The sequence below is a fragment of the Pteropus medius genome, unplaced genomic scaffold (genome assembly GCF_902729225.1).
Source record: "Pteropus medius unplaced genomic scaffold, Ma_sr-lr_union100, whole genome shotgun sequence".
Taxonomy (NCBI): Eukaryota; Metazoa; Chordata; class Mammalia; order Chiroptera; family Pteropodidae; genus Pteropus; species Pteropus medius.
In genome coordinates this window covers 6571567-6597321 of record NW_024344370.1, presented here as the reverse complement: position 1 = coordinate 6597321, position 25755 = coordinate 6571567, and the positions used below count along the sequence as shown (strand labels likewise).

Sequence of the window (25755 nt, the reverse complement as noted above, 5' to 3'; positions counted from 1 at the left end):
TTTATAAAGTGTTTAGTATCATTAATAAAAATGTCTAGTTCTAAAGCCTATTATCATGTACATGTGCCATCACGCAAAGTTAGTCGTTCTCTCATTATCACTTAATCTGGTAAATCAGGAAAATGCTGCAGATATAGTATATTTTTATTTTGGCGTGGTATTTGAAAAAGTTACTGTGGTATAATTATAGATATAATGGAAATGTGAGCTGGATGGAAATGCAGTTAAATATATTTGTTACTAGTTGCTCAATATAGATGAAGAATACTAATAAAGAATGAATGCTTGCCTAAATGGAAGGTTATTCATCTAATCAAATAAACAGAAAAATAGACTAGAAAGTGATAGTAAATACAATTGCATGCAAAGTCAGGATCATCAGTTATTTATATTACTGCAATTTCAAGTTCACAAGTAATCTAAATTGGACTGTAGAATCCTAAGGAAGATGTTACATGGATTAAAAGTATAAGGAGAATTGTCATAAGCCTCATTCATAGATTTATAATGAACAAACAAATGGGGATGATTGTTTTTCTCTCTGCCTTGCAATAGTTATATCTCATCTGGAGTATCAGTTTAACTTCAGATACTACACTTTAAGAGAATTCAACAAACAGGCATAACTCCAGAAGCATGTTGCCAGGATGATGAAGCACCTGAAAATCATGACATATTAGGAACAATCAAAAGAAATGAGAATGTATGACCTGGAAAAGGGAAGTGTGAAAGCTCTCTTTAGGTAAGCACCGGGCTGTCGTACTACTACTACTACTACTACTACTACTACTACTACTACTACTACTAAAGAATCAATCTTGTTTTGAATGACTCCAGATCTAGGATCAAGAGATAGTACTTGTAGAAAGGTGAAATTTAGTTTGGTACAAAGAACTCTACAATATTTGAACCTGCTCAAAAATGAGCATGCTGCCCCATGAAGCAGGGTGTTTCTTGTACCAGGAGGGACTTGAGGAGAATCAGATACTTGCTTCTCCCTGAAGAGTGTTCATGCATTGAGAGAAGACTACATTTTCAATTACTTTAAATAAATTTTTCAATTATGGAAATTTATTACGTGAAAAGTTCTTAGCATAGGGCTTGATGACATCAATTAATTGCTCAGGAGGTGTTAGCTATAATTGTTATTGGTAGTGACTAATCCATGAATTTATTTTCCTGAGGGGAATAAGTAAAGAGAAGGTAAGCCTGTTTAAAATTTTAGCAACAGCTTCTGTTGCTAAATAATTAAGGTAGTTAATAAGATCCTATATTACCTGTAACTGATTTACTCTTAATTTGTTGCCACTTTATGGTTTCTATAATTGCCTTTATGGTCTATGTTACCTGGATTTGGAACTAATTCATCAAATTTAACAGAAAAATTCTAAGCAGGTGCTAAATCATAGTTGCTTATAATTGATTATCTAGTGACCAATGTAACAATAGGCCATCAAAAAAAAACAATGAATAATGACAGAATGAATATGTATCTCTTCTATCAATTAAGAGGAATGTTTCAGTTTAAGGATTTGTAGAATCTTAATGGTTACATTCTAGGTCATGTTAGCTTCATTGGATATTTTTCTTGGGTGATGGATTTGTAATCTCTCAGGATTGCAGCTAATATCTGTTGAAGGCATTCATTAATTCACTCATTTATTCATTCAACAAATACTGTACCAAGCACTGCCAGCCTGCACCTGCCTCCTCACCTCTCTATAATTTCCTTTTCCTTTTATCCCCTTTGGATCATTCACCACAGGAGGACCAGCCCCTCAGTCATCTTACACACCCCAGACCCTACCCACAAGGGTTCCATGGCAGTGAGGCGATCTTCCTCCTCATCCCCATCCCTGAATTAATTGTGTTCCTTCCCTGCTACATTTTTCTCCATACCGCTATCACTTCTCATATTTTACTTTCTTATATATCCATCTACCTATCTCTACTAGAATGTCAGTTCCATGAAGGCAATTTTGTTTGCTCTTGGATTCCCAACACCTAGAATAGTAACTTGATAAATATTTGTTAAATAAATGAATAAAGCTTAAGGGTTCTGGAACTGATCCTAGAAAGGTGTCATATCTCTTCCAGGGTTGCCTAACCCATTTTGGTAATGCAGAGTTATGAACTAAAGCCATTTTGCTTCAAAACCAACATCCTCATTCTTAATCTCTCCCTCAATTACAAAGAACTCCTGAATTTTGCTGAATGAACCCAGGGACCTAGAGGTATTTGACAATGGCAATGATATTTCACTGTTATATGGATCTGAATACAGGGGGATAACTTTTGTATCATCTAAATGTACAAGAATTTCCAGGTCAGTATTTACCTACTTAATCCATCTCTATACAGATCACTCCTTTACATTTTATTTCCTCTATGCATTTATTCAATCTTATTAAATCTATTGTGAGTTTTCTTATGATATTGTTTCTTGGGTCATTGATGCAGACTCTAGAAGAAGTGGGGTACAGAGATAGATTTGGAGAACTAATTACGAGCAAGACTCAATCTTTTGCCTTTGAGCTGCTTTCAGTCTAGTGGCCAAGCCAGTCTTGAAAGTGTGCAGCTCCAGAGCCAAATGATAACCAGATGATTTAAAATCTAATGATACTCTGAAGAGTAGAAGAAGGCACTATTTAATAATTATACCAGGAAAATAGCTGTATACTCTTCAAGCAAACCAAAGCATATGAAGCTCTAGTTTAAAAAGTTAATGTAGAAAAAATATGGATGCAAGTCTTTGTTTTTTTTTTAACAAATATTTGCTGAGCAACTACTATGTGAAGCAATGTACGAATAAACACTGTGGAGAATTCAAAGATGAATAAGCTATGGATCTGTCCACCTTGTGATTTACAAAATGCTTGAGAGATAACTTAAATAATATAAGGAAGTAAATGATAGGTCGAAGTGATGTTAGCCAACAATAAGGTTTCAAGGATTGCTGATGATGCACCAATTTTCTTCTCATAGTGTGGTCATTTGAGGTGAGTCCTATCATATTGTATGAATTGAACATCAAATGAATTTTATGACTTTTTTCTAGATAAGAGTTATACCATCTACTTTTTGTATGTATACATGGTAGATATTTGACTCATGCTGGCTGGTTGGCTAACTGGCTGAAGTAGAAAAATGAATTGACAGTGTTATAAAAAATCATCTAGCAGTCAAATATAGAACAGTTTTTGCCAAAGACACCTCCTCTTTGCTTGGCTAGCTAGTTGACAGTAAGAACTTATAGCATGATTATTTTTAATCTTCAGATTTTATAATAATATAAGACATTTGGTTATTTAGAAATAAGCTTTCCACTGGGTCCCACTGTTTAAAATTCCGAATGTTGGCAATAGTTTATATCTTGGCAAGTAGACTGTGCTTTTAAAGGATGAAAGTGTGGGAAGTAGTATAGGACATCTGTTGAAGAAGTCATGTTGTCGAAGCTCACCATATATATTAAACTTATTTGGTTCCATTTTCATACATTCTAAAGCAAAATGTCACTCCATTTAATATTGTTTATAAAAAGCTTGGAGAGATGGTTTGTGTAGGCCTACCTGACACTTCAATGAATGAGCATTATTTTATTCAGTTAATTTTATTGCTACTTTAATGTAGCCTAAACTTTCTGGACATATAATAGGATTGTTAATATTATCAGTAGTCATATGATTTTGTTGAGTATGAAAACTGAAACCAACAGAATTTCCTGTCCCTATTAAGTGATACTGGGATGAAGTCTACTTTCCTGTCCCTGTGTTAAACAAAACTACTTCCAATGTATTTCAATAGTTAATATTTTTGTTATTATTCTGGAGGAATAGCTGACAATGAGGGAGTTAAGCAGATCTCTGGAAGATCCAGTACATTATAATTTAAGCTACCTTATGTAACAAGCAATCATTGTTCTAGGTGCTAGGTATGCAAAGTCGAATAAGGAAGAATAACTACCTTCAAGAGAATATAGTGCCTTGGAGAAGAGTCATAAATGTATGAGCAGCTATGAAACAATGTTGTGGGGTTTTTTGTTTGTTTGTTTTTGTTTGTTTGTTTGTTTATTTTGGAGGAAGTGACACCTGAAAGGAGTTAGCCAGTCAGAGAAGGGAGAGAAGTGTTCCGGTCAGAGGGCTTATTATCTTTGAAGGCCCCGTGGTGTGAAAGAGCAGGCTTTGACAGAACATTGCCAGAATTTCTCGAGGCAGATACAGGAGAGGAAGTCAGAGCAAAACCATAGGGAATCTCTGTGCTAAGCTTTGGAACTTAAAAAAAGGACTAGGAGTATTAACTCTAAGCAAAATGTTAAAACAAAGGTAGATAGAAAAGAGAGCAAGAGCAATATTAAGGAAAGTATAATCTGTAGAGAGGTGTAATAGAGTCTGGTCATTGGAGGCAGAGTAGCTGGTTCCTCTAACTATGACTCCACTACTTAGCACTCAGTGCATCTCAGTCCCTTTATGCCTTGTTTTTCTCATCTGCAAAATATGTATGACAATAGTCCCCAACTCATACAATTTTATGAAGATTAAAAGGGCTATTATCTATTAATACTATTATGACTAATAATTATTATTAATATATTATTTAATATTATTTATGTTTCTATGATTTGTGGCTTGATTAGAAGTGATGGTAAAATGGTTGACCGAAGGGTAACAGCACCAGCAATCACAGAAACATGTTTTGGAGGTAGGGAAAAAAGAATTGATATGAGTAACTATAAATACTGGAATCAAGTAACCATGAGACTTCTAAATGGAATTTTCTCATGAGCAGTTGATAATAATAGCAGAAAGGTTGGACTCTGGAAACAGATATAAGTTTTTGTTTTTTTTATTTGTTTGTTTGTTTGTTTTTATCACATATGGACATTTGAAGCCACTGGAATCGATGTGTTCATCAGGAAGTGTGTAGGTCAGAAGTGAGAAAAGCCTGGAGAGCAAAGGAGGATTTGAATCCCAGCAGCTTTGTTCTGCAGTCTGAGCATGGCAGAGAACAAAGGTCTGCCATAAACAAGGGGAAATGATTCACTTGATTCTTGTGCTCTGATATAGTCATGAATAGATGATATCTTCTTGTCCTGAAAGAATTCTTCTAGCTTTGCAGATTGCCAAACTCATGCCTGGGTATTAAAGATTATTTATTAAAGATTCTTCTTTAATAAATATTGGAATTATTAGAAGAAATTGTTGCTTGCTACTAATTGTTTTTAATTATTGTTAAGGACATTACCAGAATCACAAACTTTATCAAACTAAAGAAAATGGTGTCCTTGATACTCTAACGTGATCCCTGCCCTTATTTTAATGTTCTTGTGAGTTTAGAATTATGGGGTGATGAGTAAGATTTATGCTAGACTCTATTCTCCTATGTCACAGAAATCCTAGTATGTAAAAGCAAGCAAAACATAAGTGGATAAGCCTGGTCATTCCTTAATAAAATTTCAGCCCTATTTTGCTGTAAACCTGCTAGAGACCATGGTTCTAACCTGTAGGTGAAATTAAGCTTTCAGGTGTGTTTTTATTTTCCTGAATTTAAAGTCCCCAACTACCTCTTCCCAGCCTCAGAGAAGGGGAATTGTGCAAGACAGGATGATTGGATTTTTCCTCAGAGGCCGCTCCTTGCTAACTGGCCAGTCTTCTCACAGATTCTACATTCTTGGCAGGTTGGATTTGGGAGAAATCCCTTCTTATCCCAATTTAAGTACAAGTAATCCCCAGGAGACCCTGACAGGCTCATGGTGAATCATTGCCAGGTAGAAGTAAACATGTCCCTTCTAAGAAAACCAAGGAATTTACCCATCAGAGGACACAAATTTCCCTCGCACAGAGGTTTATGTTTTACCCTTCAGGACTTTCCTTTTTTTCCCCCTTTTAGAGAATTCTTATGTGAAGCAGCTCTTGTCCTCTAATACAGGATGAAGACTCCTAAGTTATCTTACAGATAAAAATACTGTGCATTTGTTCTTAAGACTCTGAGATGGGGGAGTAGGTCCAATAGGCCACTTAAATTAAAAAACGAAACAAACAAAGCCATACATCACAGTTAGTTGGTAATCATTAACATCACCTCCATATTATAAAATTAAATTAAAAAACAAAACAAACTTAAATTAAAAAGCTTAAATTAAAAAACTAAACAAACAAACACAGCCATACATCACTGTTAGTTGGTAATCATTAACATCACCTCCATATTATAAAATTATGTGATGTTTCCTCAAATTAAGAAAAATATACTGAAAGTGAAAACATAGCAGGGACTCCCTTCATATTTTTTCTACTCTTAGTTATGCAAATTAAGCAAAAGAGTCTTTGCTGGCTATACTTAGGTTGGGTGTTCTCTCATTTTGATGAGATTCCAGACTTCTGACTAGTATATTTCAATTCAGGCAGATTGTCCTTACCTTTGCAGACACCTTAATCACAGTTTTATTTTAGCAAGAAACTATATGCAATCACTGGGTGTTTTGAAGACCTGACTGCATTAATTTTATGCTATAAAGAAAAGGACTTGAATGTCAATAGTGTTGTCAAGGATATGGGGAAATGGGCATCTTCCTACATGACTTATAGGACTGTGACTGTCATAGCCTATTAAAGGTAAAACTGCACACATTTTATGATTGAGATACCCAGTTTCAGAAATAAAAGCACCGATAAGTAAGACTATCTCCACAAATGTAATATTGTTTATAGAAGTCCAAAATTATATGCCCATCGATAAATGATAGGTTGAGTTAATAATGGTACATCCATTCTATGGAATCTTATGTAACCATTAAAAAGAACATACTAGATCTCTATGCATTAAATACAAAATTGTCCATGATATCTTTTAAGTACAAAAATTTTTATAGAGGATTATGTATAGTATAAACCCACTTCACACAAAAAGGAAGGAGAAGGCTTAAATATATGTCTGTGTTTGTGTGTGTAAATATTATGTATGCATATATGTATATCATTATATATACATTGGTAGAATTAGCATAAAGAAAAAGGGTGGGATTAATAGAAAGGAAAAGACAATAGCATTTTTCATTTATATACCTCTGTGCCAATTGACATTTTAAAATTGAACATGTATCATTTTATAATAAAAAATATATTTAAAAATCATTGAATAGAAATGCTTACTGTCAAATGAAAAATTATGTTCCCTTTCAAACTTAAAAAAAATCTGAATTTAAATGATGTCTGTTATTTAAACTCAAACAGTATCTAAATTTGGCCACTACCGAATAAAATATAGCTTTCCCTCAGCCACTTCATCTTTGCTCAGGTCCCAGGACTCTTAAATAAATAGATTATGTTTATTCAAATAATGTACTCTTAAATTCCTGTGACTCTTAAATTCTTTATTCCTGGGTAAAAATCATTTTCTAAATATAAAAATTTGAACTCTGAACTTATCCTGTCATTAGGCTACACACAAGGCCTCAGTGGTTTTGCTACTATAACGCTAGGAAATGAGATGAGAGTTAGTAAAAACTATGGGCTAATTAAAGCTGTAACTTTTCTCTGAAATGCTGTTGCCTAAGGTAGAATTATTTGATATCATTTATAATTTCTCCAATTTGTCTTTCACTGTTATAAAAAATTGGTTTACAAACAATTAGTAAGAATTTCCTATTAATTGTTTCCACAGGTCTTCATCCAACAGACAGATAGAGGTTGTATTTCTGAGAGAATGTTTCTAATAGGGAAAAAAAAAATCAATATCAAAGTCAAAAGGTTATTATGTACAAAGGTCTTTGCTTACATTTTTAATGTTCCTGAGAGGCTAAGTTCAGTTCTATTATGAACAGTAATTTATGAATGAGAACCTACATTTTTTTACCAGAAAATTGGAAAACCATCCATCAACATTTCTATGTGACCAACTCATTTTCCAAGTATCTTTTAGCAAACAATTTTCTCCTTTTGAAAATATACCAAATAATTGATTATTTTCTCCCTACCAGATCCATGCTTGGTGTATAGGTAAATAGCTCTGATTTCCCAGCCACTGTTACATTAGGTTGATGTTCTTTTAGCCATTAGACAAAAATGGATTAAACCTTGCTGCCTACTCGGTGATTCAGTTTGAGTGGAAATAGGTTTTTGTGGAGCTACAGAATTTCTACTTCATCTGGCCAGCACAGTTGGTCAGAGCACAACTCTGTTTAGAAATAAGAAACAAGCTTCCTGTATCTATGAACAGAAAACAAGGTAACACATGTAGCCTCAGAGAAACACGTGTTTACTTTCAAAGAAAAGCAGCACCGGGCGACCAGTGAACAGCATATGTCTGAAATCCATTATCAGACTCGTTCTTTCCAGCGTTCCCAGGAATGCTGGTCTGACTACTAAGATTTGTTTTAACTTCCTGCCTTTTGGATAAAATGAGTTTGCCAACTAGTTGTGACTACCTAACACTGGGGAAGGTGGCTAGATTCCGAAGTGCTTATGTTCATGGATCACCTTATGCAATCAACACGCCAATTGACATTAAGCCACAGAGGAGACGGTAACTGATTTCCTTTCTTATAGTTGTTTGTCAGTGAAAATGTGTTTTGTTACCCTTTGATAACTCCTTTGGAGGTCTGATGGGCTGGGAGGGTCAGGGTGAGAGGTTAGTTTTAAAATTAAGCATACTAGATAGTTAGAAAAACATTAACCAAAGGGGAAAACTGGAAAATATTCTTAGTTTAGCTATTTAGCAAAAGCTAATCCAGTTTCAGGGTCCGTAGATTTTTAAAATGTGAGTGATTGTTAATGCTTGTATTACCATCAGAATTATCCGTGATAAATTTTGAAAGAGGATTTGGTCAAATAATGGATATATTTATTGATGGTTCTTCATACCAGATACCCAGTATTTTAGAATTTATATGTAATATTCTTTATTGCCAATATTTAATAAATATATTAAAATTCAAAAAAAGCATTAATTTTCATGTGGTCACTATAGAGGCTAGAATAAGATTAGATTTTTTTCCTGTAAAGAAGATGTCATTTCTAGATCAGTGTTCCAGAATTCTGCTAACTCACAGTCCACACACAGTCACACCCACACACACATTGAATAGCCAACTCTTGTTGTATAATTAGGAATTTCAAAGTTGAGCTCAGTGTTTTCAAAATAAGAGGGTATGCACTAAGTTTTCAACAGTAAAAATTATTATTATTATTATTATTATTATTATTATTATTTATTGGAAGTGTGCTTTTAAGGTTTTTTTTGTGTGAGGAAATATTTTTATTTTTATCCCAAGTATCAAGGCTTTTCTCTCCATCTCTACAATAGGCTAGCAGCAACTAACAACTATTTTAAGGTGCATTCAGGAAAATGTGTCCTGAGATACCCAACATAGCTCAGTTGCTGACAGTCATTTCTCTCCCTTCTGTAATTAGTGGTGTGATACTAGAAACCCGTACAAATAGCCAAATTTACGTGTAAATGCTCTGTCCCTATTCATGTTGCCTTATTTTTTTTCTGCTTAAAAGTAATCAAGTTTCTATATGAGTCAGTGGAATTAAATGTTTATCTAAGTTGATGTGTCTATGCATATACTATGGGCTCTTTGCATACTCTATTATACCCAGACAATTTCAAACTTACTTACCATTAGTTTTTACATTGAGCATCACAATGTATTTTGCAAACAAATATTCTTGCAAAGTACTTGGCAATAATCGGTGTTTTTTAGCACAGACCTTGGAATTTGTAAAAATATCAGGTCCAACTTTTAGTATAATACAGCAAGTAAATCGATAAATTGCCTTATTTGTAAAAGATGTGTAATCATTATATCTAGATCTTTAATTCCATGGAATTATAAATGCAACAATAAACATGTAATGAAAAAAGGGATTAGAGTGGAAGGATGAATGAATGAAGGATGATCCAAATCATAGAAAATATCTTCTTATTCTGTAACTCATTTTTGAAAGTTGTAACTTTAAAAATCTTTATTTGAACTTCTTTTTAGTCTGCTGAGGAAACAATACACCTGGAATGGTGGTGGGTCATCATCCTAGATTTACTAAAATCTACTCCAAATTAAATGGTTAAGTTTTCAGGAAGCTTGTTGAGACTCATCTAAGCATTGTCTGAAATAGCATGTTTAAGATTATTTTCCTGTAGTCAAGGATGTACTTTTTGTTAGAAAGAACATTGTTTTTCTAACTGCTGAAAAAAAAAGGGAGGGAAGGAGGGACATGGGGTTAGAAAGAGAAAGGAAAGAAGGAATGGAGCGAGGAGGGAAGGAAAGAGGAAGGGATAGAGGGAAAGATAAAAAAGACATCTAAAGAAGAGGAGCTATATGTTGGTTTTAACATATCCAATGAAGCATAAGATTAAGGTGAGATAAACATTCTGACTTTTCACTAAATGAGGAGAGTAAAATAGAAAATTCTAATCATATGCAAAATATAGCTCAATTTAAATTCAAATGTATCCTTATAAAATAATGACTTACTGAAAGAACAGCATGTTGTCTTGGAACACAGGGAAATAATTTCCAGACTGAAAATTAGCTATATTAGAAGTGTGACCACATGGTCATTTAATAGTTCTCAATTTTTATTTCAAGAGCAGCAAAGAAGACATTAACAAAACAGTTAACACTACTAAATCTAAGTGTTGAAAAGGAATGACAGGCCTACCATCTGTGATCCTAAAAAATTCCTACATTTGTGATTTGTAAATATTTTTCTTTTAATTTTTTTGTAGCCTCCACAAACTCTAGGGTTCTATATTTATTCTTCCAAAAAATAATTTTCTTTTAATTTTATACAAGTTTGATATTTCTATTTTAATACATAATGATTGAACAATTCGATTTAATCTAGCTCTTTCATCCCCTCCTCACCTAATTAGGCTGTGGGATTTTTGAGTGTATGGTTTGTGTCGTTTTTTGTTCTATCTCGAGTGCCCAGGACAGATCAGAAAATAAACATTTGTTTAATAAGTAACTGATTAGAAAGTGCATGCTACCCGTCTTGGCATAGCCCTGTGTATCACTTCCCTGGGTGCCACCGTACAGAGTCTTTGGTGCTTCTGGATCAGTAGAATTTCTCTTCCTTATTTCTCTATAGAAGCTGCATGTAGCACTGACGTTAGACCACTGGCTTAAGTAGTTGGTGATCATAGCTTTTCTTATTACAGGGCCAGCAAAGCAAAACCTGAAATTCATTTCTGTATTCATAAGTGTATATATAATATATATAATAAATATAAATGTGTATATAGAGATATAGATGTGTATGATAGATGATACATACATACATGCGTTCATACATAGCCGCATATAGTAGAAAAGAGGAAAGTCACCATGGGTGAGGATGAGGGTGGGGGTGGGGTTCCTAGAGGGAAAAAACATTGCAAGTATAAAAAATGTGATAGAAGCACAAACGTTCATAAAATCAGTAACAAAACATTGCGATGTAAGCCCAGTTCTCTTTATCCTGCTCCAATGTAAAATTCACAAAAACATTCTTTTAGCAAAATAGAAAAAAAGAAAAAAAAACTAGGAGCAGGGAAAGAGGTGGACAGGACTCACCAGCACCCTAAGGTGTGGGAAGCATCTGTGCTCTGGGCACTACTTTCCACACCCAGGCACAGTGCTGTGTCTCTCCACTCCTCGTCCCCAGCCTTCCGCCTGGACATTTCAGTGGCTGTACCTGTGTCTCTGGCTGGTGGGCCTCAAAGACTATGCCCTGCTCTGGGCTCCCTCTTGTTTCCACCTGCTTCTCTCATTTACTCTCTGGCCTGTGTCCCTAAATCCTATAGGTAGACACTTTCTTCCTATTATCTCTGAGATCAGAAAAAAGCAGAATACAAAGAGTCAGAAGACAGGAAAAAATTACAACAACTTTGAGTCTATGTTAATCAGCCTGTTTTCTCTTTACAAAGTTGCACACTTAGATTTCTGACCAGTCATCAAACTATTCAGTTGCTCGAATGGTATATTAGTTTGCAAGGGCTGCCATGACAAAATATTACAGACTGGGCAGCTTAAACAACATAAATTTATTTTCTTACAGTTTTAGAGGCTGGAAGTCCAAGATCAAGGTGTGAGCAGGTATGGTTTCTCTAGAGGTTTCTCTCTTTGGCTTTCAGATGGCTGCCTTTTCCTTGTGTCCTCACGTGTATTTTCCTCTGGGTGCCCATTCCTAGTGTCTCTTTGAGTGACCAAATTTCCTCTTCTGATAAGAACACCAGTCTAATTGGATTAGTGCCTACCCTAATGGCCTCATTGATTACCATTTTAAAGTCCCTATGTCAATTACAGTCACATTTTGAGGTATTGGGGTTTAGGGCTTCGACATATGAATTTTGGGGTGACAGGTTCAGCACATAGCGAATATGTCCACAGAAATGATTTACTAATAATGACTGTAGAAGGAGACAAGAATTGGACTACGATTTCTGAAAAATCAGTGACCTCATATTCATAAAAATATATTCCATTAATGAGTCTGAACCTGCAGGAGTGAGGCATTATAGAGTATAAAAGAATACTTTCCATTATGTGCCAAAGGAAAACAATTACACATTGTGAACAATGAATCTTCATCAAATAGAACCTCTTTTATTTGGAATCTACAATCATTCAAACAGGGCCTACACCAACATTTGTTTTTATATTGCCTTTTTTTTTAAAGTGCATATCTAATTAATTATCAGTATAACCAGTGGTCCTCAGCTGGGGTCATTTTACTCCCAGCGACATTTAGCAATGCGTAGGGATATTTTTAATTGTCACAAATTGGGGAGTAGTTAATGGCATTAAGTAGAGACAGGGATGCTGTTAAACATCCTACAATAACAGTACAGCCCCTACAGCAAAGAATTGTTTGACCCAAAGTATCAAGAGTGCTGAGGTTGAGAAACACTTACGTAAACAAATTGGGTGGAGAAGTGCTTTGAAGCTCTTTGAGGGCCATTATTTATATCCAGACAATTGATATTTTCTATGTATTCATGAAAACACTTTCTCTTATCTTTCTCCTGGTGACCACTAGATAATTCTTTCTTAGCCTGATTAAAAGTAGACAACTGCCACACTTTTAAAATGATCTAAAATATTCAGTGATTCAGACTGTCCTGTCTTCTGATTTATCCGTATTAGTGGCTTTATTGCATTGTCAGGGCCTATTATTCTTTTCACTAGAGGTACTACTAAGATTTTATTACAGAAAGCTGAATAAATGATCTGATACATTTTTGTAGCTCTAGGTTATATGCTAATCATTGATCTGCTTTTCAAGGTAAAGTGAAAAATACTAAGTAAAATTACACAGAAGATAAAGAATATTAAGTGACCGTCCTATTGGCCTGGTATAATAATATTCTGTTAGATCCTTGCCATCTGTCCTCCTGCCTATGTGTGTGGGCCCATTCATTGTCTACTAACAGAGTGTCCTCTAGAGAACTCAAACTCAATATATTTGAAACTAAAATTACCCAGGGAGCATCACCATCTTCCATTTTCTCTGTGATCCCTGACACACAGACCAAGAAGTCATCCTAAATGCCTCCTCTCCCTCAGCCTAACCACTCTGTCACTAGCTGGTGTCAAGTGCATTCCTTCTTCCATTTGTTGCCAACCTCAGCACACCACCCTTAGTCACCCCTTATTCATTCTTGTCTGAAAGACTGCTAGCTTCAAAACTGATCTCTTTATTCTATTATCATCCTGTCATCCACAGATTAATTTTCTAAAATTGCATCATGACACTTCCATGCTTACACCAGTAGCTTTTCATTGCCTACAAAAAAGTCTCAATGTCATATCCTATGACCATGATCCACTCCCTCCCTATTTTTTTCTTGTAATTTTTCCTCATCACCCATCTACAGTCTGCATTTTAGGTTTAAAGAATAACTAATTGTACCTATTTCTTTTTAGTCTTGATTTGCCCTCTATCCCCATTTTGTGATGAATCCTAACTCCTCCTTCAAATCTTTTTCATTAATCCTTTCCTAAGTCCCTATTTCCAAATGGAAGTTTCTCTTTTAGCTAGCGTTGTTTCTTTTCTTATATGTCTATCACAGCATTATCATAATGAACCCCAATTATTTAAATATATTTTTATCTTTCTTCTTTAATAGTAACATGATGGAAACAGCTGTTTTAGGAAAGTTAATTTAGCAATGGCATGCAGTATATTGATATAGAAAAGACTGAAGCCCTAGCCTAGTAGAAGCAAGCAGTGCAAAATACTGACAGGCACAATTTCATTACAATTACGAAATACATAAATATGTGATTACAATTGTGAGAACAGCCAAAAAGGAGACAAAGGCCCATTAGAAGTACCTGACATAATCTGAGCATTTGGAAAATATTTCTGTAGGGATGATGAGGACTGAAGATGAGTAACTTGTTCTATGGATAACTCTGTGAATGAAGCCCTGATGTGAACATTAAAGAAACGAAAAGGATAAGGTGTCTGAAATATAATGAGGGAGGGAGGAAGTGACAAAAATAAAACGAGAGAGATTGCTCTTTTTCAAAAGCACGTTAGCCAAATAATCCTTCATTTCATTTTGGAGAGAAACATTAAATGCTTATTCAATTTAATTTCTTCATTGAAAATGCAATTTAAAAACATGCTTTGTGTCTTATTTATCATTGAGAATTTTAACACATTGAAATAAACAGTGTGTAATATTTTCCAACCAAAGTTTAAGAAAGGTCAATTTTCCAAACCATTGCCAACTGCTAGAGATTAATAAATACAGTCATAAATATTAACCTTTGTCCTTCTGCATAGGTTCAGCATTCGCCCATGACCTAACTATACGGCCTCACCTTTGCCAAAAAGAGTTAAATGAGACAATTTAGAATAATTTGAATCTTGACTTCCAGTGAAGTACAGGAGCCTTTATATGTTAGTTATATTTCTATGTCCAATTAGAGATATTAAATTACTTAATCACCTTTCGAAATGTTAAAAATTCTTTTTTCTTTTTTTTTAGTTTTTCATGGCTTTGCTCTTGCATGAAACAAGAATATTATATTAACATCTTGTGCTACAAAGGGAAAGCTTCTATTGTCACTTTTTGTTTTCCTTTGTAAACAGCGATACATGAAGCAGTGAATCTGACAAAGTATTCCAGCCTTTGGATAGCACCAGGCTATTCAACACATTATAAATTGATATAGAAAGTCTGAAAGAAGCAAAGACTAAAATGAAAGGTGGGCAGTCAATACATTGACAGCCTTTGAAATTAGAGCGATGACTTTGTATTTTACATATAATGCCATGTTTTCTATAGCCCTAAGAGGAGCAGAGAAGATAGTCTTGCCAATACTGATAGAGAGAGGTACCCTGGAGAGAAGAAGTTTAATGAGAAGCTGCAGGTGTCCAAGAGAAAGTTAATAAGCTTCCCAGACAAGATGGAATGTGTTCTAAACTTTAAATGGTGGTTAAGTCTTCATTCCTGTGGTTCTTCGTAGTACATGGAGTTACCCCTCAGGCCTCAGCATCCCGAGGCAAACATTCCCTAAACATCCAGATTACGTTAGGAACCCAGTTATATACTATTTTTGCACCATTATCTTCTTTTCAGCAGTTCTCACAATTGTAATCACATATATTTGTTGGCCTAACAGCCTCCTTCTATATTCAATTATGGGACCATAGGAACAAGATCTAAGCCTGTGTTTTAAACCATAATGTATCTAGTGCTTTGTACAGGATCTGAAACATAATAGCCATGCAATCAATCCTTACAAAATTTATTTTTCCAACTGGGAATAAGAAAGAAATCAGAGACAGTAAATATGTACCTTTTGGAGAAACATATCTAATTTATTCCAGGAACTTCCAAACGCATATCTCAAGCCCTGACCACTCTTCCCATTTAAAACTGTACAATACTCACTGCCTGAAATGATCCATAGGGTGTTCTCTCATGTTTCCATATAATCCACCCAGAAGGACTTCGTGTGTGTTTGTTGTTTGTTTTCATTGCTATAATGGTATTTACTTTCTGCAATACATACTATTAAATTACACCAAACCCTTAGGGTAGTAGGTAGGTATTAAGTTCCAAGGTGTTATAATTGACTCCAGATATAAAAATACAAATTCTTCCTCTGTGGTATTTCTTCCTAAGCAATGGCTGTCAGAAAACCATGAATTTGCCTAATTTTCATGAAAAAAACATTTACAATTCCCTTAAGATTTCTTGAAATCTCATCTCATGATTGCATGAGAGTTCACAATAAACCAGCTTACGACACACATGGCCTTCAGCTTGCCAGAATACGTGAGGGATTACTGTAAATATGTGGCATTTAGTTGTGGATTTTTAATCCAGGCAAAAATTAGAAAAAAAAAATATGTATATATAGCTACATAAATCTAAGTCTGTTGAACAGTCAAAATTACTCAACTTACTCTTAAGAAAGGCAAACAGTTTTCCTAAATTTGTGATTCCACTTCTGGCCCCAGGACACCTTGACTGAAAGTATGTGCTCTTGTTTATGCTGTTATTTCCAAACAATGTATCCTGGTATCAGTTGTAAGATGAGTCATGTGATATGGGTGTTACCATGGTAATACCTCACATATATAAGAAGAACATCAAGAATACCAGCAGCTTTCTGTTCTCTGAGTTTCTATTTTCTTCCCTCCTACCCACCTTCCTTCCTTCTTTCCTTCCTTTCTTCCTTCCTTCTTTCCTTTCTTTCTTTTGTTTCTCTTTCTTTTTTCTTTCTTTCTTTCTTTCTTTCTTTCTTTCTTCTTTCTTTCTTTCTTTCTTTCTTTCTTTCTTTCTTTCTTTCTTCTTCCTTTAACTATTCCTTCTTCCATTATTCCATACATTCCTTCATGCAACCTACATTCCTTCCTTCCTTCCTTCCCTTCTTCCCCCCCTTCCCTGGCCTTCCCCCCTTCCTTTCTCCCTCCCTCCTTTTCTCTCTCTCTTTTATATTTGGCTATGACACCAAGAGTAACTCAATCCATTTTTTTCTTTCTATTGTTTATGATAGGAGTCATACTTGGGTAACAAGGGAGTTCTTGGTCATTTTGGCTTGCGAGAGATTTTGCTTCTCCCTGATATTTCTTTTTGTCAGTAAAGTTTTTTTCCCCTCCTCTGGGGTTAAATACTTTGAACCCTAATTTCTGGTAGATGTCAAGAATCCTGTATGACGAGTCTTGTGGAAGCAGGATATGCCAGTCCTGAGGTTGCCATTGTGTCTGAATACAGTATATGTTCAAAATCACCTCAAAATAGAGTAAGAAAATGAAAGTTAATCTTCACATTACCAGTGGATTTTAAAGATAAATTGCCATTTTAACTATACCATACCAGACTCTCCTTGTCAGGCCTGGATTTAAGTTACTACAGAGATGATTGGGGTTAAGTTACTCAGGAGCTAATGAGATTTACACAGAACTATTAATCTTTTCAGACTATTAAAAAATTTTACATGTGCTGTGGCTGAGGAGATACTATAAGAGAATAATTCAATAGGATTACACCATCCAAACACTTAATAATACAAATTCAAATATACATACTAAGCATAACAGGAGAGATAGAGGAGAGAGAAATAACATTTCAAATAGGGCAGTTTAAATAGGAGGAAATTTTCTTCACCTGCCACCACATTGAATGGATCTATGTCCACCAGTAAGTGTGAGGTAGGAGACGTCAATCTTCTGCTCTCTTCTCATCTCAGTTTCCCAGGCCTGCTATAGTGTGAACATCTTGCCTTACATTTGGATGATTTAAGGGATTCTTTGTGGTAATATTGGCTATACTAGATTTTTGCCATAAGTGCTAATGTTAGTACTTAACCTAAGTAAGATATGACCCCACTGAAGTTTCTATTACTGTACCAATAAATGATGTTTCTGTGTTTATAGACATTCTTATATTCAATTTGAGAAGGAACTTTAATGTTGACAGTAAATATAATTAGCCTTATTTTCAGAGTTATACAGATATTAAGATTGCATTCATATCATGGGGAAAAAACTTTTCATACAGAAAAGCTCTACAGGCATGAGCATACCAGTTCATGATCCAGCTTAGCTACATTTTATCTTCAACTTTCTTTAAATATTTATTCTGTATTATACACATGGAACTACAAAGACAGATCATACAAAGAGCCTACCTTCTGGAGCTTATAGAGATGACAAGTATTAAACATAAATAACTCTTCTACAAGATCCAAATATCCATAAATTCATTAATTTCTTAATTCACTCATGCATTCACTCATTCGACAAACATTTACTAAACAGGAACTGAGTTCAAAGCTTTCTACTAGGATTGCAGAGCTTGGAAAGACAAATTCCCAGCCCTTATAAAGATTACAGTCTAACTACTCAGGCAAAACTTCAAACAAAAAAATTATAACCATGTGAGATCATGAAAACAAAGCTAACGAAATATTTTCTGGCCAAGGTGAGCTATGGAAGATTTTGAACAGGGGAGTCCTACGATCTTAGCTTTGCTTAAGAAAGAATAAAATAGCATTAATGAAGATATAAGTTAGAAGAGAAGAGGATTAGAATAAGGAGACTAGTAGAGGGAGTGATAGCAATAATCTACTCTAGAGGTAATAAGGTGGTAGTTAACACAAGATGACGGACCGCAGTATTAATTTTTGTTATATTTTGTATATTCTGTGTTTTCTGCAATGACTATATAAAAATTTATTTAGGCCAGATAATTATGGCCTAACACAGACTGGTAATGTATAGGAGGGAGACATATGGAGGAAGGATTGGCAAGATTTGAAAACTTGTGTAAGAAAGGAAAAGAGGATGCTGTTTTTATGATGATATTTGGACACCACAATTAATCCTGGATTTCTGGCAGAAGAGCTGTACAGTTAATAGAAATAGAGAATAGACGGCACTAGTTTTTAGTAAATATGACTTATTGATGGATTAACTGAATTTGAAAATTTGTCAGGATAAATAGATGGTAATGAGCAAACAAATGGCAAAGAGTGGAAGAGCTCAGGGCTGGTGATATGAGACATAAAAGGGCCAAGCAAACATCTTAGAGGAACATCTACATCTGTGAGTTAGACTTAAATTTAACAAAGTATAATTTTTTTCAAAGTCACAATCAATTCTTTGTTTGTTTCCAATTCAGAATCTTACTTTCACCCTGCAGTATATCATACAGATTTCTAAATTCAGCTTGAATAGAAGATAGACAGTTTACAGAAATGTCCAAAATACATAAGGCTCTGTTTCTAATTATTTTATTTCCAAGATCACTCAGACCTTGGCTAACTTGTAAGATACATAAATTGCAAGTGCTTTTTAAAATGGCATTCATTTTTAAACTGACAAATTTAAACCAAATTGTCATGTTGAATTCTAAACCTAAAAATGCTTACACAAAGTAAATATTAACAATAAAACACAGATGATCCTGTCCTGATCTGCTCTTCTATTATTACATTCTCAGCAATAAAGATTAAATGTGAATGTTTAAATGGCACAATTGCCAGAAATCAACCAAAATTGGCCTAATGGTTAGGATTTATTGACTATAGATAGAACTACATAATTTTGGAATAATAAAGAAAAACAGAGAAGGAACCAGCAAAAAAAACATGCCATTGCCCAGTCATCGGAAAGAGGTATGTTCATGGCCACTCAGTAAGAATTAACTATGAGATTGTGTTCTATCATTTTCTACTGTGTTGCTTGTAAAAAAATAAATAAATAACTTTTTCTATTTACCAAACATTTCTTACTAAATATTCAATAGACATATTGTTGTCTTGTTTGGCTAAATGTAGGTATTTGTGTGTCATTCCCTTTTAGTATTTCTGAAAGTAGTCCTATCAATAGATACGTCCCCCCCCTCCCCAACCCAGGAGCCTGGGTATTTTATTGAAGCTCTTTCAAATGCATTTAATGTCCTTTCTAATGGATTTGTTTGACTTTTTTTCCAAAGCTCTCTTTTTCTCTTAGCCTGGGAAATTACCTTTCATTTGCCTTATAATGTGAGGATCTCACTGCTAAAACCTATAGATTATGGCACTCTGGTATTCTATAATACTCAATATTATATGTTATATAACTTATAAATAAAAATTAATGGAAGATTTATTGCTTAAGATCTATTTTATAGAGAATCGTTACAAAGAATGCATAGTTGATACTTTAAAATATTATTTAGAAATTTAAAAAGAGTGAAGTTGATTACTTTAAATATTATACCAATATTTCATATGCAATATTCTCAAAAACTGAAATATCTCTTGGAGGTTGAAATATTTCCTATGTATATCATATAAGTATAGACATATAATTTTATCAGAACTTTTCATGATGACATTTGCCTATAAATTCACTGACCCGAATTATCCTGTGGGTAGATACTAAGCATGTCAAGACAGCTACCATAGAGAATGGAGAAAGCACTACTCTCTTTAGCTTACAAGTAGATGTGAATTTCCTACTTCTGACTTTGGTGAATTTGTGATGAATCAAATGTTTACTCTTACCAATTTAAAACATCTGGATGATTCTAACTTTGGGGACATATTGCTTTATGTACACTGAATGCCTGAAAATTGGTAGAATTTTAGATTTATTTCCTTGGAAAATGATACTGTCTTAATTTTTGCAATACTCAAAGATTCACAAGTGCTTAGCTGTCACCCTTTTCTTCCAATTTAGTTAAAACCTTCTATTTTTCATCTATCACACATATAACTCTTAGAAGAGCAAATGTCTGTATTATTTTCAACAGTTCTCAAACACCATTTAGCTTTCACTATCAGACTATATAATCCCCCCATTAAAAAAAAAAAAAAATCTAAGCATACGTAGCTAGACCTTGATACTGAATAACCCCTAGTTTTCCAGTTATTTTTTTTCTCAGAACAACTCCAAGAAGCTCTTATTGGGCTCTGTTCTGGGATTCTCTGATAAATAAGTTCTAGATTGAGACTGACATGAAGACAGAGCTTGTGGTTGAAATACAGAAAATAACTGTAAGCAAAATAATTCTCCTTTGGGAGATAAACCAATATAAGGTATACAGGAAAGGGTAGTTGAGGTGGTGGTTTGTTCTGAAAATTGTGAAAGAATTGACCCAGACAAGAGAGTAGGGAGATTAACAATGTAATCAGGTCCAGGGCTCACTGTCCCCACTGAATTAAGACACTTTCTATATTTTCTACAGATAGTCTCAAAAATTAGGGGTCCAGAACAGTAAAAAGAAGAACTTGTGTCCCATTAACTATTTCATTTGTCTTATACAGTTGACCTCTCAGTATTTAGACCAACACTAGCCAATAGAAATATTATGTGAGCCACATCTACAATTTAAAAATTTCTGGTACACATAAAAGATTTAAAAAAAAGTAAAATTAATTTCAATAATATTTTATTTAACCCACTATGTAAAATATTATCTTTTCAACTTGTAATCAATATATAAATTTATTAATGAGTTATTTAAAATTCTTTCCTCTTTCTAAGTCTTTGAAATTCTGTGTATGTTTTATATACATAATAATTTAAATGCTAATATTTTAGCAATCATACTTTATCTGTATTTAGAGTTCATAAAATTTACAACTAGAAATGTAATTTTACTTACTCAGGTTGTTTCAAATATATGTCATTGTTTTCCAATAACTGAATCAACTACTGGTCTTAAATTTTAAATATTAATTGATAAAATTAACTAAGACTAAAAATTTATATCTTCAGTTGCATTACCTTCCTTTCAAGTTCCAAGGCCTTGTATGTCTGATGGCTACCCTACTGATGAGTCCATATTTAGATTGTCCAGGTTAGAACTCACACTCTGCTACTCGCTGACTGTGTTATCTTAGGCCAGCAAATTCTCTTTTTGTGCTTCATTTTCTGCATTGGTAAGATGGAGATAATAACAGTACCTACATCAGAAGGTTATTATGAGATATAAATGAAATAATACCAATAATACATATACATTACTTAGCACAGTGCCTGGTACATAATGAGTTCTCAACAAATGTTATCCTTAATCGTTATTGTTCTTTTATTGTTTTCTTGTACTTGCTTTTATAATTTATACAATTGTCATGTCTGAGTGTCTGGTAGAAGTAAACGTCTAATCTTTTGGGTTTGTAAATAAGGTAGATGTTGGACCAAATGCAGAAATGTAAGCTCTTTCTGCTCCAGATCTCTGTCTGGATATCTTACTGTCAAAGTATTAGCCTGGCTAACCTGAACTCACTTTTCTTAATGATTCAGCTCTCCAGAACAGAACTAACATATTTCTCTTTAGGACAATTCTATTTTTTCCATTTACTTTAATTCAAAACCTTAGAGTCATCACTGAACTTTCTTCTCTCTCCTTGTCCTCGTTAGTCATACTCAAATCCCTCAGGATTTTCACTGTAAAAGTTCATGCCTTCCTACCTTTTTATTTCCACTGCCTCTTTCCTAGATAGCTGCATTGACCTATTTAATGAGTCTTAGTTTCCAGTCTCTAACCATCACCCCACATGGAGCTTATTGTATGCTACTATTAAATCAATCTTCTGAAAATGGTATTTTTATCTCATAATTTCACTGTTAAAATCCTTTCTTCTTGTCCCACCACTTCCAGAATAAATCCATTTTCTCTATAAGACTTCCTTAACAACTTCTATGCCAGTGATCAGGGGTCCAAATAATAACCCTCTTCCCTGTGTCACTGTGATCTCTACTCAGGCTTCTATCAGAGCTCTAGAGCATTATTCCACCCACTAGAGTTAGTGGAGTGTAAGCTCCAGGAAGACAGAGATTATTTTGTTGCTGTTTTTGTTTCCTGGGATTTTTTATTCTTTCTTTATTTTATGTCCTAATATCTACACAATACAGCACAGTGGTTCCTCAATAAACTCTCATTTTTGTGTGCGTGAGATAGCAAATGACATTCCTTTGTCATTCAAGGCCTCCAAAATTTTCCCCAGTCTTCTTTTCTGGTCCCATATCCTGCTTCTCATTCACATAGTTTATCTCTAGACAAATGAGTTTGTCGCTGTATCACAGATATGCCTCCTACATTTCCATCTTCATGCCTTGGCTCATATCACCCCCTCTCCTGAAGTGATCCCCCTCTCCTCTTGACCTGCCCAAATTCTACCCTTTTCTCAAGTCCACTTCATTCCTCTGCCATAATGACATCTGCAGAGCATCATGCAAGCCACCATTTTGCAGAATCAGGATTATATAGCTTAATAAAAGGAGGCTAGGCATGGGGCCCAAGTGGATTTATTTGTTTTCCACTTTTCCTGACCAAGTTGCCTACCCTCTCTGTGCTCACATTCCTCTTCTATGTAATTAGTTTAGCAAAATCTAAGTTGCAGTGTTGTCTTGAGTATTAAGAATAATGTATGTATTGTCATTAACTCAGTGCGGGTTCAGATAGAGTATGTGAGCTGTTATTTTAGTTCAATCATAAGGTATCTAACCATGTAGCTTTTCAAATATCTTTTATTGGAAGACTTCTTTGTCTTTTGAATCACTATACACTATATGCTTTATTCCAAACTTGATTACAAGTGTTTTGGTTACAACTCATACTTAGTTGAATTGTGAGCACACATATAGAAAAATATATGTGTATTTATAGAAACCAAAAGAGGTAGAGACACTTTGATGTGTATTAACTCATCTAATCCCCACCAGCAAGCACCAGTTTACAAAGAAGTTGATAATTTCCCTATTTCCCTATTTTATCCATGAAGAACTGAGACTTGAAGCATTTGAATCCCTCCCAAATCAATCCAGATCCTAAAGTGGTAGAAGTGGGAAATGAAAATAATATTTACGCATCTTTCCCAAATCTGTTCAATTTTATTTTTTCCCATATTTCACATTTGTGAGATTCTCTGCCTAAATATATATGCTAACCACCTTTCTATTTTGATCTACATGCAATTGGACCCAGGTTCAAGAATTACAGGAAGGAGGGAGGGAGATGGTTGTAGGAAGGATATTTCATAGTATGGAAGGCTAATGAAGAATACCACCAACAAGACAAACATGGCATTTTTGTATTAGGACAATCAATATAGCATTGCTGCCAAGAATGACAGATGACATTTGAATTCTTTGTTCCTGAAAAAATAAGAGCAGTCAATTGCTAAATAAAATTAATGCATATATATATAATATATAACAAGTTTTTGCTGTATGCAATAATGTTTTGACTAGAAAATCCTAAAATTTAGGTTATTTTCCCCAAATGCTCTCCAGCATCAGCATTTTTAAAGTTGGCTGAATTTCACATCTGGACCATTATACAGCACCAGTCATGCCCAAATATAGAAAATTGCCTATGAAGTACAGAGAGTTAAGAAAACCTTGTATAAATTATCATCTTAAACTTAATCTCTCTCACACACACACACAATATCACACACATCACACACCACACACACACACACACAATCCCATATAGCAAATAGGAGGGCAGGGAGATATGCGCACAGAATATTCCAGGGGTAGCAGGTTATGATTTCTCATTGAGTAGTCCCAGCTTAAACTGAAATAAGTCCTCATATTTTGGTAAAGGACCAGGATAGCTTACTAATAAATAAAATGATCATTTACTTATGGCTTTATACTCATTCTACATGGAATTTGTATAGATGGTCAAGGCAAAGATTGCCAGTACAAAATAATAACCTCTTTTTGCTTAAGTTTAGGTTAATCATTAATATTTTTCCATAGATCAATACCCCTTAGAAGCAAGAAGTGTAGCCAGCTCTTCAATTTCATGTGTTTGCAAGTGAGAAAAGCCATGGGCCAGACGTGTTTGAGCTCTGTCATGTGCTACAGACACTTAGTTCTTCTTGGCTCTTCTCTATGAGCAGTTCTTCTCCCCACGCCAGTACTCCTCAGCTGGCCCTGAAGAGAGTGTATGTGGTGTGTAAGTGTAGCTGAAGGAAAATCCTTTTAATGCTGTTCAGTTCTTAACTTTATGCTCTTCAACTGAAAGTTGAGCTATTATATTCCCTGAAATTAACTGGTGGTAAGCTAAAGTAATAAGAGGCAACCTTTATATGTGCCTGTCTTCTAGGGAACAAAAGTGATTTAAAAAATAAGTAAATAAAGGTGTGGAACATTGCATTTAATGTAAAAGATGAGATACATTAGTATCCCCTTGAAAACATTCTTTTATTTTTTTTCCAAAAGAATCACCATTAAGGAGTTGATAAATATTTTAAGTGTTAAAGCATTCTACAAAAATTAATCTCAGAAAGATAAATACTCCTGCTCTTATCCCACTCAGTGAAACAGTTTTACATTCAGATATTGGGTCCATCATACTTTCATATCCCTTGTGCTGCTAAACCAAGAACCTTGAAAAAAATCGATGTTCAATAATTAAGTGAGTGAATGAATTAATAAAGAGTGTGTTATTTCACAGAGACAATTATTAATTCAGATAGATGAGCCTGGTGTCTTTAAGAAAAAGGATACAGGATACTTTCAAGATATTTATAGTAGTGTTAAGAATTAAAAAAAAAATTAAACATGAGCTTTGTTATGGGTTGAACTGTGTCCCCCTGAAATTCATATACAAAAGTCCTAATCCCCAGTACCTTAGAATGTTAATAGAAGATCTTTGGGATGGGCACTAATCTAATACACCTTGTGTCCTTATACAAAGACACATAAAAAGAGACAACAGACATGTGCACATATGGAAAGAAAACCATGTGAACACTAAGCAAGAAGACAGTGATCTACAAGCCAAGTTAGAGAGGCTTCA

The 25755-nt window shown here is 34.4% G+C and overlaps 1 protein-coding gene across 8 annotated transcripts in view; it reads left to right on the top strand.

Annotated features, from left to right (window-relative positions):
• The window catches only part of PDE4D (phosphodiesterase 4D), a 1171348-nt gene that overhangs the window by 810230 nt on the left and 335363 nt on the right, over positions 1-25755 (top strand). Inside the window, exon 1 of one of the 8 annotated variants that reach the window (XM_039870228.1) lies at positions 8381-8520. The exons of the other annotated variants lie outside the window; for them this stretch is intronic. Within the exon in view, the coding sequence (XP_039726162.1) occupies positions 8396-8520 (125 nt within the window). The 5' untranslated portion in view covers positions 8381-8395. Of the gene's footprint in view, positions 1-8380; positions 8521-25755 lie in introns of those variants that run through there. 8 annotated transcript variants of the gene reach the window in all.